Source organism: Gloeophyllum trabeum (genome assembly GCF_000344685.1).
Source record: "Gloeophyllum trabeum ATCC 11539 unplaced genomic scaffold GLOTRscaffold_00011, whole genome shotgun sequence".
Lineage (NCBI taxonomy): Eukaryota > Fungi > Basidiomycota > Agaricomycetes > Gloeophyllales > Gloeophyllaceae > Gloeophyllum > Gloeophyllum trabeum.
In genome coordinates this window covers 295,446-312,764 of record NW_006920420.1, presented here as the reverse complement: position 1 = coordinate 312,764, position 17,319 = coordinate 295,446, and the positions used below count along the sequence as shown (strand labels likewise).

Sequence of the window (17,319 nt, the reverse complement as noted above, 5' to 3'; positions counted from 1 at the left end):
GGTGCTATATCCAGAGTACGGCGAGATTGCCCGATGTTATCCGTGACTTCAGTCCCTCGCTTCGACGAGAAGGGGATAGATACTACGACACCGCTGATGCTGAGGAGGAAGTCGTCGTACAGGATGGGACTAATGAGCTTACATTATGCACTCACATGCTTCAGTGGGGAGCTTCCCAATGCCTTAAGAGGTCGCTCAGGCTTACACTTCGGTGTCACCTGCAGGCGTGCCCAAAACAAAAGAAGCAGAACATGGCCCTAGACCCTGGGGAGCGTACTAGAAAATTCTTGAACCGTTGTGAGTCAAACCACAGACACGAAGGCATCCACCGGTTACTGTTCATGAGGTTGTCCATCATGAGCGGAGGGAGCTCGTGGAGAACCATACGCCTGTTCAATAACATTGCTTCGGAGGCCAATGCATCCGATAGGCCAACATGGTGCACATTTCCGATGTCTTCTGGAATGCCCGAGCCGAATGGATGGGGTATAAAAAATTATGCCATGAACAGCATCCCACCCGCTCCCCCCCCCTGGACCTGCGGCAGCCTTCGTCTGGTCATTGTATAGAGCACCCTCACGAACGAATTTTTAGCATGAAGCGTCGGGCGTATTGACCGTCTGAAAGGCGAGGATGCCTTCCAGGATGGCGGTCGCATACGCTCTGGACTTTGCCTGCCGTGATGCTAGTAACATCTCATCCCATGGCTCACCTGCCATCCAGCCCGTACCGCTGCACGGCATTTCGTGCTTTTTTTGCAGGAGTCTGACCAGAACAGAAAGCCCAAAGCCTCTAGGTTGTACAATCGAATCCAGCCGCTGGAATGGAGGAGAGGTGTACGTAACAACACATTCGAAGATGCACCATATTTGGGGTCAAAAGGTTCCGCAATTGGATCTGGAGATCGGGCGTTGACAGGTGTACAGCACCTCGCATACGGTAAGTATAATTGGCGAGGCAGCGTCTATTCCTTTGCGGCGGGATACTTCAAATGTGTTCAGGCACAACGGAATATGATAACGGTTTGCATATGTTACATGTACATATGGTAGCACAACGGCACGAGTGACTATAACTCGTCCGGCTTCCAATCGTCATGTAATCTGAGCTCAATCTTCAACTTTACCCAAAGGAGTCTTCGACATCACAGCGAGTACTTCATATAAGACCTGAGAAGGAGTCAGTCATACCATACCAGGTTCAAAGGCTGCAAGCGTGACAAACGTCTGCGGCGGCCATAGTGGTCAACTCAGCGTTCGTATCGTAAGCCGGAGCCACTTCGACCAGGTCTACGTTACGCGTATAAGAATAACAAGCCAGTCAGCTCGGCCAAAATCTGTCACGGGGTGAAGGGGACGCCCATACGTACCAGCAGACACGATATGAAGGCCGTCCAATCCTCGCAGAATTGTGCGTAGCTCACGGGTGCTCCAACCGCCGGTCTCGGGGGTTCCGGTAGCAGGAGCAAATGCTGGGTCAATGGAATCGATCTGGTAGTCAACGTAAGGGACAGATATAGCTGGAACAAGAATCGTCCACCGACATCGATGGACAGGTACACGGGCCTGTCGCCGACGGTGTCACGAATTTTTTTGATGATGCCGGCAGTACCTAATGAGCAAGTCAGCATACTCGTTATACGGGGCTGCTGTATCGTACGAACCGATAGTGTCTATTTCCCGTGCCTCGATCCTTTGAAAGCCGGAGGCATCATCGTTCTCGTAATCCGCGGGGCCCGAAAGTGTTGTTCGGATGGCGCCGTGCTGTCAACGAGGGATTAACTAGGATCAAAGAGCTCCAGGAGGAAGCTGGAGAGAGAAATATAGCAAAGAAGAACTGGATACTTGCGATTGAGCTTCCGTTCTTGATCAGGCCTTCTTGACTGGCCCAATAGAAGTACGTGCCATGGTTGATTGCCGCCTGCTCGGAGGGAGCCCCACCAAAGACCGACGGCTTCCATGTGTCGAGGTGACTAGATTACAGTACTTTAGCTTCCGACATAGATACTTCGAACACATGTCCTCGTACCTGTCGAAATGGATGACTGATATCTCTCCGTAGGCGCTATAGATAGAACGCAAAATGGGCAAGACAATGGTGTGATCTCCACCCAGCGTGATGAGCCTGGGGTGATGCTTGCCGTCCTTAGATAAGGGCTTCAAAGGTTGGCCAGTGGCGGAATCGTTACCCAGAGGCGTGAAAGCGGAACGGTGGAGGAGCTCCTTGTGCCCAGACTCGATTTGTCTGATGGCGTGCTTGTTGTCATAAGGAGTCACGGGGATATCCCCGCAGTCCACTAGTTTCAAGCCAGAAAGGAAGGGGTTGACGGCGAGTGGTACGTTGTAGCCACCATACAGCTGAGGATGTACACAGTTAGCGTCACCGTATATCCCCTAAATCAAATGACGGACTGTAAGGCGACGAGAACCGGCACGAATACCCGCTGGTCCGAAGCGAGCACCCGGTCGATACGATGTTCCGGTATCCTGTATCCTAAAGTCAGGACTATCACCGCAAAATTAGACGACGTATCCACTCACAAATGGCGCCCCGATAAAAGCAATATCGAAGGCCTCTTCTTTATCTTTGCCAAGGCACTGCACCCAAGGAAGTTTGGCGAATGTAGTAATCCCGGAGAAAATGGAATCGGCGGTCACTGGAAAGCGACATATCAGCGGTGACATATAACGAGAAGAACGTCCTGCGAATGAATACCTTCATTGTCACCAGGATATACCGCTTGGTACGGATATTTCACGTAGTCCAATGGCATCTGAGAGCCATGGCCATGGTGGAACTCGTGAGTGAGCCCGGTAATCGCATGAACGGCAACAGACACCGCAAAGAGCAAACGTGACTTGCTGAAGGCCATGATGATGTAGACAGAAACGCTTGTGGTCCGGACTTAAATGTCCAGTGGTTGGCCCGAGTGTTATATAGCCTTTCCTGGGCAGACCGGGAAGAGCACAGGTGTACGTTATCCCACCGCAAATGTGGCGGGACCCATGACTTCCCATCCTTCTCGATAACGTTAACCAGAGAATCGGCAAAACCTTGAGATGCCTCACCCCGGGCCATAAACAGTTCGCATCTGCCTCGAGGCGATCGCCCCGGCATGCACGGGTAATCATCGTATCTGTAATCGGTATGTTGGTCCTCGCAAAACTTCAGAATGACGCTAGCACGTCTGCTTACCGGGTTCCTGACCATCCACCAATCTGATGATGGATTGAGCCCCTTCGTAAGTTCGATAAGCGCGCAAGCCATGAGTCGCTCCTTTCTGGTTTGGTTTCCAGTCCTGCAAAAGTAGTAAATCCGGAAGAGGGGTATAAGGAGGACGATCCGATGGCGCCCCACCCAAAAGTATCGCCCTCCGATATGTCTGTTTACCCTTTTGCCGGCGAGACTGAACCTCTGCTACGAAATGTGAGGCCGTCGAGCGACGATGGGACGACTGTCGCTTCTCCTCCCGCGGGAGAAGTTCCTGAGCTGGAAGGGTCTTCCCGGCTTGCTGGCGGCCTGAGACTCTTTAAGGGGCTTTTGACTGATTCCGTCCCAGGTCAGTGCAGCCCTGATGTTCCGCGAAGTCGCAGGGAGGCGACGCGTAAGGCGTCTTGAAAGATGTTGCTGACGTCGATCCCGCAGTGATCCTCTCGTACATCCTGCAGAATTCGATACAAACCGCGTCCATATTGATCGCTGGGCGCCTAGGTCCCAATGAGCTGTCGATTGCGGCATTTTCGTCGATGTTGGCCTTCGTTACTGGCTAGTACCATATATTTTGCGAGCATGGCACGAGTGATCCCACTTGCATTTGCTTCATTTTCTCAGGCTGGATCGTTGCGCTTGGAGGCACGACTGCCTTAGATACCTTCGGTTCGCAGGCCTTCACAGGTGGTGCACGACGTTCGGACCTTTCCATCCATTTTCAACGATGCCTTGTCCTTTTGTGGGCTCTGTTACTCCCCGTCTGCGGTATATGGGGGTTCATGGAACCCATACTGCTAGCACTAGGGCAGGAAGAGTTCCTCAGCAAAGGCGTGCAGAGTTACTTGCGGGTTTTGATCTTCGGAGCGCCGGGTTATATCGGCTTTGAAAGTCTCAAGAAATACTTACAATGTCAAGGTACGCCATCAGCTACAATACCAGCAGGAATGTCGTTAATAATACTGATGAGTTCTAGGAATTATGGGAGCTTCGACCCTCGCGCTCTTGATAGTGTCTCCTATAAACATCGCACTGAACATCGGCTTCGTTCATTACACTTGTCTTGGCTTGCTTGGCTCGCCGGTGGCGCTGTCCATCACTTACTGGCTACTATTCCTGATTCTCATCCTCATCACTCGCTTTTCCTCCACTCATAAGAAAAATGAAACGTGGGGAGGGATACAGGTGAAAGCCGCCTTAGATCCAAGCAGCTGCTTGAGATTCTACAAACTCGCATTCCCGGGCATTCTTCAAGTCGGTACAGAATGGTCAGTCCTCGTACTAACTCTCGTGCAACAATGTGCAGCTATATAACCGTTGGTCCTCAAAGGGCCGCTTTCGAGATCGTAGCCCTTGCAGCCGGACGATTGGGTCCGCTGCCACTCGCTGCACAGTCCGTAATAATGACGACAGATCAGAGTAAGGATCTTCTCTCCCGCGATTGTCTTCCGATACTGTGCTAAAGTTCGCATTCCGCAGTAATGGCTACGATCCCGTTCGGCATCGGTAAGCCTAGCACTTGTGATGCTGATTAGACTCCCAGAACTGATCTCAGATTCCGACATTGACAGGTGTGGCCGCCTCTGCGCGAGTGGGAAACTTTGTAGGCGCCCGGTCTGTCGTAGGTGCAAAGCACGCAGCCCATGCATCGGCCCTGCTAGCCGTGGTGCTCGGGCTGGTGGTTATGATCCTCTTAATTTCCACGCGCAACGTACGCCCTCGGAGAGAACGCTGCACATGAGGCCTGTTTGTCTGACAAACTATGTTCAGGTGTTCGGCTATATCTTCAGCGATGACCAAGCTGTCGTGACGCTTGTCAGTAAAGTGATGCCTCTCGTAGCGTCATTCCAGGTGGCAGATGGGCTGGCTGGGTCATGCGGAGGCGTCCTTCGCGGATTAGGTGCGACACTCTACAAATACGGAAGAATACACACAGAACGCTTCTTGACACTTCCCTTCGAATCTTTGTACAGGTCGGCAACGTGTCGGGGCGCTGTTCAACTTCGTGGCATACTACGTCCTGGCACTTCCCATGGGAATCAGCCTTGCCTTCCGGACAAGCCTGGGATTGCAGGGCTTATGGATAGGTATGGGGTAATTTGATGGACGCGGTGAACGTGTACTGATACCCGGCCCATCAGGTCAAGTGGTCGGTTTGTTTATAGTGGGCCTTGGATTATACGGCGTCGTGTGGCTGAAGACCGACTGGGAATTGGAGGTGAGGAAAGGGATCGAACGAAACCTCCAGGAAGCGAAGAGAAGGGCTGTCCTGGAGCAAACCCACGGACCGTATCATGATGAACACTGAGTACTACAGCTGTATTACAGCAGGCTCAAGCCCTGCTGTTCTCGATCTTCGCAGATCAGGTAATTACGCTTTCCTTTCTTTATTGATATTATGCCACCCTTTAGATATGTATCACTCCCTGTGCTCTTGTCAATGTACATCTAGTAACATAGGATTCCTTTGCAACTTTCGCCTCGACGGACCTTGTATAATCAGGTTCCGTAAATAGGTCATGACATCGATACGGACTTCGTGCGAAGGGTGCTGTCAAAATGTGATATCGCCACACTCGATATCCACATGATGGTATGTAGCCTTTGTCGCTGTCAGTGCTACTCTCCGAGCTATGCCTGCTATGCACCCAAGATAATGCGGTGGGTCGTCTTGCCCTCTCGAATGCCACAGTCCTGGGCCCTCTGCCACCCGGTGTGGTGTCGCGTAAGGTGATCTTCCCACGGCTGCTAGATGCCGATTGTTATGACCGGGCCAAGCAATCGGGCATCGCCTTCAGTGTCACTCGTAGCGCCGCACGACGAGGGCGCTGTCGCTGGCAACTTGCACCTTCAACCAGAACCACCATGTCCAAACTCCTCCAGAAGATCGCGGACAAGACCGTCGAAGGTTTAGAGCATGCGAAACTGTCCGTTGAAGGTACTTTAGACGCTCCGATCGCGTTATCTGTCAGTATATGTCTAACTCATGATGGAATGCAGGCATCGTCAATCCGAACCGTAAGTCTGCATAAGGGACTCGTCTGGGGTTATGGTTGGTCATTTCCGAAAATACAGGCCGTCACGATGACCCCGAGGAGAAGATGCATGACGAGATTAGAGCGCAGATCATGGCGGCCCACCGTTTCCAGAGCTTTGCGAACGAGCGATCGGAGAACTTTGTGAAGTGGTAAGCATGAGAGGCTCTGGTGGTACAAAATGGCTTCGACATAGCAAGATGTTCCAGGCACATTGACGGACATGATTACATGTACGCTGTCTCAGAAATGCTGGACAGCGCGAAAGAGTGCATCTTCATACTGGTATGATCCTGCAATTTGCCTGTTTCTCTATAAAATAAGTAACGAAATCACTGTAGGACTGGTGGCTTACTCCTGAGCTCTTCCTTCGTCGTCCTCCTTCCTATCACCCGGAATGGCGACTGGACAGACTCCTGAAGCGAAAGGCCGAAGAAGGTGTCAAAATCTATGTTGTCGTCTACAAGGAGGTTGGTGGTGAAAGTCTACGTGGCTGCGTGCTCCTCATTGACTGGGAGTGATAACAGGTGACTCAGACTATGTCCATGAGTTCTCACCACACCAAGGTGGCAGTCACTCCGTGGCTCTTGAAATAATCATTTTCTCAGGAGTCTTCTAGGTGGTCCTTGAGGCCCTTCATCCGAACATTGCGTGCATGAGGCACCCCGATCACATCGGGTCGAAAGGTATATTCGTCTGAGTTATCGTGTGAGATACCCGATTCAATTTCGGGCTGCAGACGACGTGGAGTTTTGGTCTCACCATGAGAAGGTTCGTCAAGTACTCCTACAAACAGACTAGGGCAAGTTGTAATATGCATTTTCGGTCGCAGGTCGTGGTAGTTGACAATCACAGAGCCTGCATCGGTGGCCTCGATCTTTGCTTCGGGCGCTGGGATACCAGCACCCATCCCCTTGCCGATGTTCATCCTACTGACTTTTCGCTGACCCTCTTCCCGGGGCAAGACTATAATAATGCACGCATCCTGGACTTCCAAAAGGTAGACCAGTTCGCGAGTAGCACTGTCTCCATCCTGGAAGACGCAAGGATGCCCTGGCACGACGTATGTTTCTATCCTTATATGCCAGAGAGCATTTGGCATTGAGCTGAAGCTAATACCATCGTCTTCTTGATAGGTCCACATGACGCTGGAAGGCCCCTGCGTGTTGGATATTGTGCAGCACTTCACTGAGCGCTGGAACGAAGTAAAGAAGCGGAAGGTGCGCCATACGAATAACCCTGTACTTCCATCCCCTAATAGAACTTGTCACAATAGTACAGGACCAACGAGTAAGTGGGTCGCGTGAGCGCAACGGGAGCCGGCTAAGTCGGGTTCATCGTAGGCGGTACGACTGGTTGGCGCTCCCGCACAATATTGTGGTATCCCCCAATGAACCTGTCGCTCGTGAGTGAATCCTGCTCGCACGTGAAGGCGAGGTGATATCAATGAGGGTTGCCTGCAGGCCACCCGCACCGGGAGAAATGGCATGCCATGGGACACCGCTTCAAGCAGCGGTTCCACGTGGAGGAAGGCGAACAGTTCGAAGAGGATTATACTAAACCCCCTCATGGCACGATGCGTGTGCAAGTCTGTCGGAGTGTCTCTGATTGGAGTCACGGGGTGTTGACGGAACACAGTATCCAGAATGCCTGTGCGCTTCATTGTTTATTGTTACGAAACCATCCAGTGTCGCTGACGGTGAAACTCTAATATCACTCAGACTGTCAGCTCATTCGCGAGGCCAATCATTTCATCTACATTGGTAAGCCGTATGCGGCATTTGTGCGGAGACATAAGTTGATTGCTTCATCCCGCAGAGAACCAATTTTTGTGCGTGCTATTGATTTGGGATATAAGTCCCGTCTTGAGCGCCTTCTCCGTAGCATATCGAATACTACTACCGAAGGCCCGGTGAAGAACCAGATTGCTGCTGCGCTCGTAGAGAGGATCATCCAAGCAGCAAAGGATGGCACTAAATTCAAGGTCTGAATTTGGCTTACTGCTGTTCCGATGCATGCTCACTGGCGTCCAAGGTCATTGTTCTCATCCCCGAAGTCCCTGCTTTCGCCGGAGACGTGAAGAGCGAGTCGTCACTGCAGTATATCATGGCAGGGCAATACCGCACTATCAACCGCGGTGGCCACAGTATCTACGAAGAGATCCGGAAGGCCGGATATGAGCCGTAAGCACCTATTCAGGTCTTCCATTAGTTCTAGCGCGAGATCTAATCGTCTCCGATAGTATGGATTACATTCGCTTCTATCATCTGAGGGCATATGACCGGATGAACGCTCCTTTGAGTGAGTATCTAGTTGATTGGGAGTCCTTACCATGACTCACCGGATGAAACTAGCGACCTTTATTGCGGAAATGGAAAAGAATAGCGGTGTGAAATTCCACGAAGCTCAGGTTGCTTACGCACGCCAGATCGTCGGCGACATGTCCGACGATGTCAACGTCCCTGACGCCCAGAAGACTGTCACTATTAGGATTCCCCAAGCCTCTTCCGAGGGCATGGTTATTAGCGAGAAAACTGAAGTCAAGACGGAGACGATTCCTCTCCCGAAGTCTGAAGAGGAAGCGTTGGAGATTATCAAGAGGTTCCAGAAGGGAGCGGAGCCGATACGTGGGGATGAGGATGTGTCGGACAATGTAGTACAGCACATGCTGAACGATTCGACATCTTTAATGGACGAGAAGTGGCTCGGAACGGAAGAAGAGGAACTGGCCTGGTGAGTCATACAGTACTTCAGTAGACCGGTCCGCTAACGTCCGTCAGCTACGTTTCCGAGCTCATCTACATCCACACGAAGTTGATGATTGTTGACGACAGGAGGGTTATCGTGCGTCCAGAGAAACTGCTTGATATACCTCCTCGGCTGATACGGCTCGATAGATGGGCTCCGCCAACATCAATGACCGCAGCCAGAAGGTATTTACGCTCGTCTCTACTTCCATTGTACGCTTAGTCACATTGCATTCCAGGGCGATGGCGATTCTGAAATCGCCCTTGTTGTGGAGGATGACGACATGATAAAGACGACTATGGATGGCAAACCGTACATGGCTTCGCGCTTCGCCGCAACTCTGCGTCGGAAACTGTTCAGAAGTGAGGACTTCTACCAATTTATCTACGCTCATGATCATAGTAACATCCCGTAGCGCACCTGGGCCTCATTCGACCGCAATTGTGCGAAGACCGGGAGGAAGAAGTGACCTCTTTCATGCATCCGGCTCCTATTCCAAATGAGGATGAGCTGGAGTCTGAAGAAGACCAGAAGGTCGCTGATCCACTGGCAGACGATGTTTTGAACCTCTGGAATGATACTGCCAGGAGGAATCGGGAGGTCTTCACTGAATTATTCCGACCGGTTCCAACGAATCTCGTACGAGACTGGAAGGCCTACGAGGTCCGTTGAGAAGATCTTTTAAATGCCCGTTTACCTGATGATACTTAAATGGAACACAGAACTATGTACCACGTGTGAAGACCGGTCATGTCGTTCCCGATATCCCCCTTACACGTGTCAAGGAACGTCTCTCTGAGGTGAAAGGAGGCTTGGTCGAAGCGCCCATTGTAAGTGGCCTTACATTCATACGCGCGCTAATTTATATTGCCTTGGCCATCAGGACTTCTTGATAGACGAAAAGAGTTTTGTCGAAGGCCCTGAGTGGAGAGGCCTGAACCCAACCTTGCCCATCTACATATGAGCAGCAAAGCCGAAGTGATGATATTATGACGGGGACGACGCCTAATAACAGTAGGTTCTATACGACGGTGGAAGGGCACCCAGCCCTTATGTAGATTAGCCCAGAACAGGAAGCTGAGGACGAAGACTCTGAACAAGGTGAAGGAATGGCGCGGGAAGTGATGGAAGGCAGGAAGTCTAATTCTACAATGATGAATGTCTAAGAAATACATAAGTATGCAAGTCTAAGTCTATGGTCATGAACGGGAATTGGTGCACATGCAAGTTCGGTCAAAGACATGGGAGATCATGAACGTAGCATCTATAGACTGAAAACACCACCAGCGCGACGGCGTGAGGGAACAGGATGAACAACGAAGATAGATATACCAAGACCAACAGTCAGGCCAATGGAGACCGAGACTAGCTGAAGGGCAGTTTGGAAGCCGGAGAGGTAGGACGTGGATGAGGATGAGCCGGACGTTTGTTGCGAGGCAAAAGTGAGCAGACCGCCATTGCCTAGACCGGAGGGAAGTTGGAAGAGAATACCCGTTATCTACAAGACAGTCAGTTAAACTCAAAGACTTTGCTTCGAGATGCACGGGAATAATTACCATGACTATGAAGGCATTCCCCTTGAAGAACCGCCCATATATATTTGATATGAAGCCCACTGCGAAGGCACTAATAGACAGTTAGAAGTCCGGCTAGGAATGATCGAGAACGACTACTCACCCCACAGCTGCGCTGATGTCACTCTGATTCGGGAACTTCGTGCCGGTGAAGTGATTGGTAACCCATCCACAGCAGGATATGGCCACGAGCAGATACTATACGAAGTTCCGTTAGTAGCTTTCTTACACAATTGGGGATCATACAATCCTTACCAGTTCCCTTCTGTTCCATGGTGCGTGGTTTCTTAAACTGAGGAATAAGGAATACATGGGAACAGTAAGGAATGCTAAGTGAAGTCGTCAGTCGGGCAGGCAAGAGTCTGCAAGGAAGGCGAAACCTACCCCAATAGGTACTTGGCGTCCGCTGCCACCATCCTCCATCAGGGTGATGGCTGACCGCACACGAATAGTCTTCTGGACCCAGTACACGCTGGTGCGTGATGGCCTGATAAATTTCTGCTCCGATCGCCAGACCAAAGCCTAAGAACAGGGAATACATGATGGCGAAGCAAAGGCGGACAGCTCCGGAGACGATATTACGAGAGGACAGTTCGAGAGATCCATTGAGCACGATGAAACCCTGCGCGATGTTGAGGTGTCAGCTCAGACATATCGGGAACAGGGGCAACAGTAGGCACTCACAGGCAGAATCAGTACTATAGAAGCTGAAGCAACAGCCGAATAGCAGAAGACACCTGTCGAAGCTAAAGCAGCTGACAGGAAGCTGATAAGAGTAGCAATGGTGATCCTAGTGGTCTATCGTCAGGTTAGTTCGACAGGAAAGAATGGATAGCACGCACTCAAAGATATTGCTGTAAAGCTCATTTTTGACACTAAGTAATTGGATGGCGACAAGCAATGCGCCGAGGGGCCAGCTGATCACACTATCAATGAAGCTGCCAGAGAATGAGACGCTGCAGATCGCGGACGAGCAGAAGCCTCCGATAAGAATGAGCTGCCACCAGCTGTACATGGGCTTGCGACGCATGAGCGTGTCAAGCTCTACGGAGGCATCTTTCACGGAGATGGAGTCGTGGATGACCTACATTCCGGGTCAATATCGCCACACGCAACCTAGAAATGCGGGCGACATACCTTCCAATATAAGCGGTATGCTTCACCCAATTTGTCTAGGTCCAGTGCGCTGCCTTGCCGAATTAACTTGACATTGCTCGTGCTCGTACCGGTATCGTCAAAGCTGATGAGCATGACGTCTGGCAGATACATGCAGCTAAGGTTGATATCGAGAACTTTGCCGGTTGCCTGCACCTGAGCCTGCAATCGATGGGTCGGCCCTCCAAACATCATCATCGCACGGGCAAACTTGAGGATGAACTCCTGACGCTGGATGATCTCCGCGACATGCCGTGTGATCTAATCCGCCGTCACGATGTGAAGAGATCAAACTCAAAGAACGACACTCACATAGACTTCCGCCTTCTTCCGTTTCTTGCGTTTCTCCCTCTTCCGGTCGTCGCCGGTGATGCCCATATACGCCAAAGTCTTCTCGTCTAACCACTCACTGCCGCTCTCACTTCCCATGGTCCCAATGGTCCCCGGCGTAGGCGGTTGGCTAGTGAAGCCGAGCGGACCCCATTTAGGCAGGTCCTTGAGGACGCCAGAGAACCTGCTGCCATTCCTCCTGTGTTCCTTACGTTCCTGGGTCCGAGACTCGGGATTGAACACGGAAAGAGGTCTGGCTGCATGGGATATAGCGGCTGGGGGAGAATGATCCATGGGTGTCTGAGAACCTGACGTCTGAGGAGACGACGGCATCGATTGAGATACCAGTTCCTTCGTGATCATGGGCACGGGCATAGACTTGATACTGGATGTGTCAAGCATCATAGACCGTGGACGAGATAGGCTCTTCTTAGGTTCCGCCTTGGGAAGGTCGGTTTCCAATGAGTACCTATTAGTACGCCCAATGTCAATAGACTATCCCGCAAAGTAGCCCGACAAGTGAGAGGAGGAATGCGAACCTGGAAAGATGATACCCAGGGCGCTTGATGTTCGGCGCCAGGGTACTTGCGGAGGGAGCTGCTGCACCAGAGATGTTACCCGTGCTCGCGATCAGGGATCCTATCACGCCTGCCCCATTCCGTTGCGGAGGTGGACGTGTTATCTCGTCGAAGAGCTTGAGACGTGGCATCTTCGGACTGCGGCTTGGGCTCTTTGTGGCAACTGAAGGAGGGGGTGCAGGGGCGGAAGCGGGTCCAAAGAACTGATTGAGGTGGCTATGCTCCTTGGTGTGATTCGGTTGGGGAGAGAAGTAGTCATGGGCTTGAACAGGGGGTCCTAACCCTTCAGCGCTCGAAGATCGGCTGATGGCCGCGGAGGGAGAGATACTGGTGTCCATAGACGTTCGAGTGGTAGGGGTGGATGCGCCGGATGCGTATGGACCATTATCGTACAGCGTCAGCAAAGTCGAGAGAACGCCCAATTGTTGACGCTGGGGCGATGACACGTCACGTTGCGCCTCCTTCTCAACATCTTCGTCTTCCGAGACATCCCCCGAACGTCTTTTACCTCGAACTTTTCTCTTGAAACGACTCCAGACACCGGTCTTCCCGGCGACTCTAGAGCTCTCTGCCTCCTCGACGTCTCTAACGTCGTCTTCGTCGATTTCTTCCTTACCTCTGCCACCGCGACTTCTGAGCTGCTTGGGATTGAATCGACGAGTATGGGCTCGAACGACATCAGACGCTCGATTCCATGCCAGCTTCTCCATGTTGCGGCCAGGAAGGCCCTCCGTTTCTGTAGCCTCTATGATAATCTCCCCGGGAATGGAGCGGGTAGGAGAGGATGAGGCTGTTCCCGGCTGCGTCTCGGGCGAAGAGGAAGAGCCGGGCGTGTTGCTTTGATTTGTGCTGCTTTGGCCAGTGTGGCCCTCATTCATGTACGGAGCTGTGGGGGGTATTAACAAAGAGGGGCGGGGTCTTGGTAGGTTGCCATTAGAAGAAGAGCGATGACGCTCAAGCTTGTCGGCGAGCGCCTCGAATGCTTCCGACTGATAGAATGGCGAAAGTTCATCAGTTATCGCGTCCGGCGAGCCGAAGACGCGTAAAATCGCGCTTCACGGAGGAAAGAGGCAATACTTACGTCCAGTGCATGCTCATCCAGTGCCCTAGCTTTCATTTCAGCTTCCTGCTCTTCCTGCTCGCGCTCATCCTTCCATTGGACCTTCCTAGGGGTTTTGTTACCAGACATGCGAGCAGTCCCGCCAGCAGGTCTGTCCTTGTCCCTGTGGTGAGCGCTCGCCGCCACCGTCGAGTCGGTGGCCGAGGTGGCCATTACACTTTCTATAGAGACATAGACACGAGAAGATGAGCGGCTGCTCATAGAGACGTGGAAAAAGAAAAGAAAGAGGAAAGGAAAGACTAGGACGGAAAGGAGGGAGGGGGGAAAGAGCGTAGGGAAAGGAGAGGCTTACAGGGCTGCGGGTTGCGTGTTTTATGTCAAAGGTAGCGAGAAACGGTCGCGAGGCGAGAAGGGCAGGGACAAACAAGAGACAAAGCGGTGTTTTGCGCGGGATGGGCACGAATGAGGATCGTCGCGGTGATTGTAACTTGGACACCAGCCAATGGCGAGTATCCGAAGGACTCTAGAACGTCGCAAGGACCCGCTGGTAAAATCGTTATCGTGGATGGATGAGCCGAAAGTACGCCTGAAACCAGCGCTTGGGCTTGTGTACAATTGGATGGTATTGGGAACTCGAGAAGGGTCCCTCGAAAGGCAGTTTCGATTCTTATGAATTCTCCAGAGGTGGCTGCATGCCGAGCGCAGCCCGCCCGCTCGTCCCACGGGATGTCTTGGACGTGGAGCGGACCCTTCGCCCTCTTCTTTCTGCACGAACCGGGTACCGGTCCAGATCGACGTCACCCTTTTTGGAATTTTTAGCCTGCTGCATCAGCCTGCGTGCCACGTGCGCCACGTGCATCTGGCCGTATCAGGTAATATGCGGTGCGGCGGTTCTGCCTTTGGGCGAGGCAATTGGATCATGCACCGACTCTAGGTCTTTCTACCGCTATCGGTCAGTCTCGACTCCTTGAAGATTGCAGCTGAAGATGCGCACCGGTTCTGTCAAGATGCGCAAGACCCTCGGATGAGGGGACTGTTATTTCGAGGTATGATACATGACGCGGGATGGAGACCGGCGAACCTGCCGCAGATGCGTTGTGGAGACTTCGGTGAATCGCATCCCAGATAGATGGAGGTCGACGGCGATGATCCCGAGAATGTGTTATCTTAATGAACACGTTCTCCCCGTTCTGCGCAGCGCATCTCTATTTTGGGTATGTTCGACTCAGTGCAGTGGTGTAATAATAGTGACTTACACGGGGTAACTGCTATGAAAGGACGTCTATGTCTCCGCCTGATACAACAGCTGCGAGGTTATATCCAGCGCACGCCGTGTACTCCAGGCACCAGAACCTCGCTCCCCTTCACCAAAGTTTGCAGGGCTCTCGGCGAGTAACTAAGTCCAAGGACGGGACAGACGCAGATCAGCTGGGGACGATCGGACGTAAGCAATGCTTCCCCTTGCGCTCACGGCAGGCGTCCTTCCCCTGTAGATCGACTCACGGAGGCAACAGGAGGCGAAGTCTTCTCCGCGAACATGAATTGTGGAATACTTCCCGATGTCCCACCCACCTCGACGTCGCGCATCGCGGGATCTGGCAGCTTGGTGGCGCTTTGAACTGCCACCAATTGACGCCTTCCTGCTGCGCATCCGATCCTAAATCAAGGCCCAGCGCTGTTACGAGTGAAGACGTCATGGGCCGCCTAGTCACTGAGCCGGTGGAGGGCAGGACTGTGTGGGATTCATTTAGCTGGTGCTTCAGCTCCCGAGCAAGTCTAAGGTATGCGACGCGCCGAAACACGTACACACTCTCCACCCGTCTGTGAGTAGCTCACAGGCATTTGTAGAGAAACTTACCTTACTGCAGGAGACTTCCCGATGGTATCGTACTCAAAGATGTCTTCCTCCTGCGGTACATCTTCCGAACCCTAGGACCTGCTGTAGATCCCCATGTTCGACACCGTTCTGTTGCGAGCATCTCGTCGCTCGACTCGAAGCCAATGAGGGACGCTATTTTACCTCAAAAGAAGCCTTCGCACCTGCCGGAAGGCACAGCTGGGAAAGTTTCCCGGGAGGTCGCGTCTTCAGGTAGCACATTCGTTTATTAAATGGGTGCGACAGATGAATGCACTCAACTGTCGGCCTGTTGGAAGGGTGTACGTAGGTATGTGATTCGGACCGCTGGACGTTGGTTGTCAGCCCTCTGAAACAATGGAAGGTGGAAGACTTCGGTTCCTGCGTCCCATATGCCACGGCACCTGCATGACGGCGTAAGTGGAGCAAAGTTTACATTCGAGCTTGACAGCATTCAGTCCGAAAGTGCCCGAAGCCCGAGGGTTGGAAGGCAGCGCGGGTTACCGCAGGTCGACGAGATTCACAGCGGCGAGTTCTTGGAGAAACAGCCTCCGAAGGAATACAAGCTCGAATCGATGAGTTCGATGATCTGACCGATACCTCAGACTGTGTATGAGCCGCGTAAGTTCCTCTCATACACCAGTCCGACAAATTGCGATGATACTCACCGAAGTGAGACACGCCCATCTGACTTTGGCCGCACTTCTCTGGTACGCAACAAAGTATAATCTAGCATATAGCAGGTACGTTGACCGAGGGGTGTCCGCAGGATGTCGTCGTATTGTGACTGGCCTCCTGCTCCTACGACTTTCCTATCTTCTCCCAATATACCTCGCTAACGCGGCATATGTACCGACTTGATTACATTAGCGCGGGAACTTGAGAGGAGCCGTAGCACTCACGGCGCATATATGCAGCCTTAAATGTCGTGTACAGCGTCACAATGGGGTATTCTACTTCTGAAAAGTACGTTGCCTCGTCGCACTGGCGGTCGTAGCACTGGCGGTCGTGGCGCTTGCGGAAGAGCGTCGTCGTCTCTTGAGCTCATTTGCTTCCCCTGTACCAGGTCTAGACTAGGTTGCACACTCTCCTGCATCGATGAGCGAGATGAAGTCTGAAGCTGCACGCCTCCGGCGTCCATGAGATGCAGCGCTGTCGGTGAATTGCTCACAGCAAAAATATATTCATGACGCCTGACAAATTCTGTTTTCTTCTCCGAGAATGCGAGCTTGTGTTTCCATCATTAAGACACTGCGTCTTGTTGCCCTAGTCTTCTATCCCGTTCTAACAAGCACAGCGCTGTCGAAGCTGTCGCGACGAAGTGCGGGGTAGGAATGCGGGGAAGCATGAGAAGTCGCGGCTACCCCGCCTTGAGGGGTAATTCATTCTCCGACTTCTGCCGTCCGCCTTACTGTACTTAAGTTGTACGCTGTTGTACGGCTTGCCAAAACTGGATTCCTGCACTAGAAGCTGCTCTGAACAGCCTCTGTGTGAAGCTCGGACAGTAGATCCTGCGTTCGGAGGAAGAGACGAGCAAGATAAGACTTCTGCACATGAGGCAGAATGCTCACATCTGTGCGTTCCCAGAAATCAGATTATCAGTGTTCATCGTATAAATATCTCTCGCTGAGAGAGTCTTGTAGACCAGTTGTACTACAAACTGGGTTGAATGCAAGGGATACGAGAGTCCCCGGCCTTGTCCCGACCAGGTTAAACTAAATACGTGCGCGATACTCGGCCGTGTATCCCTGGTATAGGATTCAGGGTAAATCTGCTG

General features: G+C 52.2%; 4 protein-coding genes across 4 annotated transcripts; 2 read left to right on the top strand and 2 right to left on the bottom strand.

Annotated features, from left to right (window-relative positions):
* Nucleotides 1-1,109: 1,109 nt before the first annotated feature.
* Nucleotides 1,110-2,872, bottom strand: GLOTRDRAFT_107115 (agmatinase; the record flags this gene model as incomplete). The annotated part of the gene is made up of 10 exons (XM_007870119.1): nucleotides 1,110-1,169; nucleotides 1,225-1,289; nucleotides 1,370-1,490; nucleotides 1,544-1,611; nucleotides 1,664-1,763; nucleotides 1,849-1,972; nucleotides 2,029-2,357; nucleotides 2,412-2,486; nucleotides 2,541-2,656; nucleotides 2,716-2,872. The coding sequence occupies 10 exons, from the start codon at nucleotides 2,870-2,872 to the stop codon at nucleotides 1,110-1,112; spliced, it is 1,215 nt and encodes a 404-aa protein (XP_007868310.1).
* Nucleotides 2,873-3,378: 506 nt separating this feature from the next.
* Nucleotides 3,379-5,515, top strand: GLOTRDRAFT_107132 (MOP flippase; the record flags this gene model as incomplete). The annotated part of the gene is made up of 10 exons (XM_007870118.1): nucleotides 3,379-3,480; nucleotides 3,535-3,559; nucleotides 3,646-3,765; nucleotides 3,832-4,125; nucleotides 4,184-4,475; nucleotides 4,538-4,626; nucleotides 4,779-4,918; nucleotides 4,978-5,107; nucleotides 5,181-5,294; nucleotides 5,349-5,515. The coding sequence occupies 10 exons, from the start codon at nucleotides 3,379-3,381 to the stop codon at nucleotides 5,513-5,515; spliced, it is 1,473 nt and encodes a 490-aa protein (XP_007868309.1).
* A 487-nt stretch (nucleotides 5,516-6,002) lies between these two features.
* On the top strand, nucleotides 6,003-12,249 carry GLOTRDRAFT_63570 (phospholipase D/nuclease). Its single transcript, XM_007870117.1, has 33 exons — nucleotides 6,003-6,145; nucleotides 6,208-6,225; nucleotides 6,283-6,394; nucleotides 6,452-6,527; nucleotides 6,584-6,712; nucleotides 6,770-6,808; nucleotides 6,862-6,928; nucleotides 6,982-7,013; nucleotides 7,075-7,305; nucleotides 7,379-7,462; nucleotides 7,519-7,532; nucleotides 7,586-7,647; nucleotides 7,706-7,894; nucleotides 7,964-8,005; nucleotides 8,061-8,073; nucleotides 8,127-8,226; nucleotides 8,277-8,425; nucleotides 8,485-8,543; nucleotides 8,597-8,975; nucleotides 9,023-9,086; nucleotides 9,140-9,175; nucleotides 9,229-9,352; nucleotides 9,406-9,653; nucleotides 9,713-9,820; nucleotides 9,874-10,488; nucleotides 10,547-10,616; nucleotides 10,668-10,762; nucleotides 10,820-10,893; nucleotides 10,949-11,186; nucleotides 11,249-11,354; nucleotides 11,407-11,648; nucleotides 11,702-11,980; nucleotides 12,032-12,249. The coding sequence occupies exons 1-25, from the start codon at nucleotides 6,073-6,075 to the stop codon at nucleotides 9,952-9,954; spliced, it is 2,529 nt and encodes an 842-aa protein (XP_007868308.1). The 5' UTR covers nucleotides 6,003-6,072; the 3' UTR covers nucleotides 9,955-10,488; nucleotides 10,547-10,616; nucleotides 10,668-10,762; nucleotides 10,820-10,893; nucleotides 10,949-11,186; nucleotides 11,249-11,354; nucleotides 11,407-11,648; nucleotides 11,702-11,980; nucleotides 12,032-12,249.
* On the bottom strand, nucleotides 10,255-14,048 carry GLOTRDRAFT_139956 (DUF1212-domain-containing protein; the record flags this gene model as incomplete). The annotated part of the gene is made up of 12 exons (XM_007870116.1): nucleotides 14,040-14,048; nucleotides 13,709-13,904; nucleotides 12,589-13,616; nucleotides 12,032-12,518; nucleotides 11,702-11,980; nucleotides 11,407-11,648; nucleotides 11,249-11,354; nucleotides 10,949-11,186; nucleotides 10,820-10,893; nucleotides 10,668-10,762; nucleotides 10,547-10,616; nucleotides 10,255-10,488 (listed from the first exon to the last, which is right to left on the bottom strand). Exons 2-12 carry the CDS (start codon nucleotides 13,898-13,900, stop codon nucleotides 10,255-10,257), a joined length of 3,045 nt encoding a protein of 1,014 aa, XP_007868307.1. The 5' UTR covers nucleotides 13,901-13,904; nucleotides 14,040-14,048.
* Between the last annotated feature and the right edge of the window lie 3,271 nt (nucleotides 14,049-17,319).

Excerpts from the sequence above, each read along its gene's own strand:
- GLOTRDRAFT_63570 (XM_007870117.1), top strand. The coding sequence starts at position 6,073 with ATGTCCAAACTCCTCCAGAAGATCGCGGACAAGACCGTCGAAGGTTTA. Across the intron at positions 6,713-6,769 it reads ATGTTGTCGTCTACAAGGAG|GTGACTCAGACTATGTCCAT; the intron begins GTTGGTGGTGAA and ends GAGTGATAACAG. Across the intron at positions 9,654-9,712 it reads GAGACTGGAAGGCCTACGAG|AACTATGTACCACGTGTGAA; the intron begins GTCCGTTGAGAA and ends AATGGAACACAG.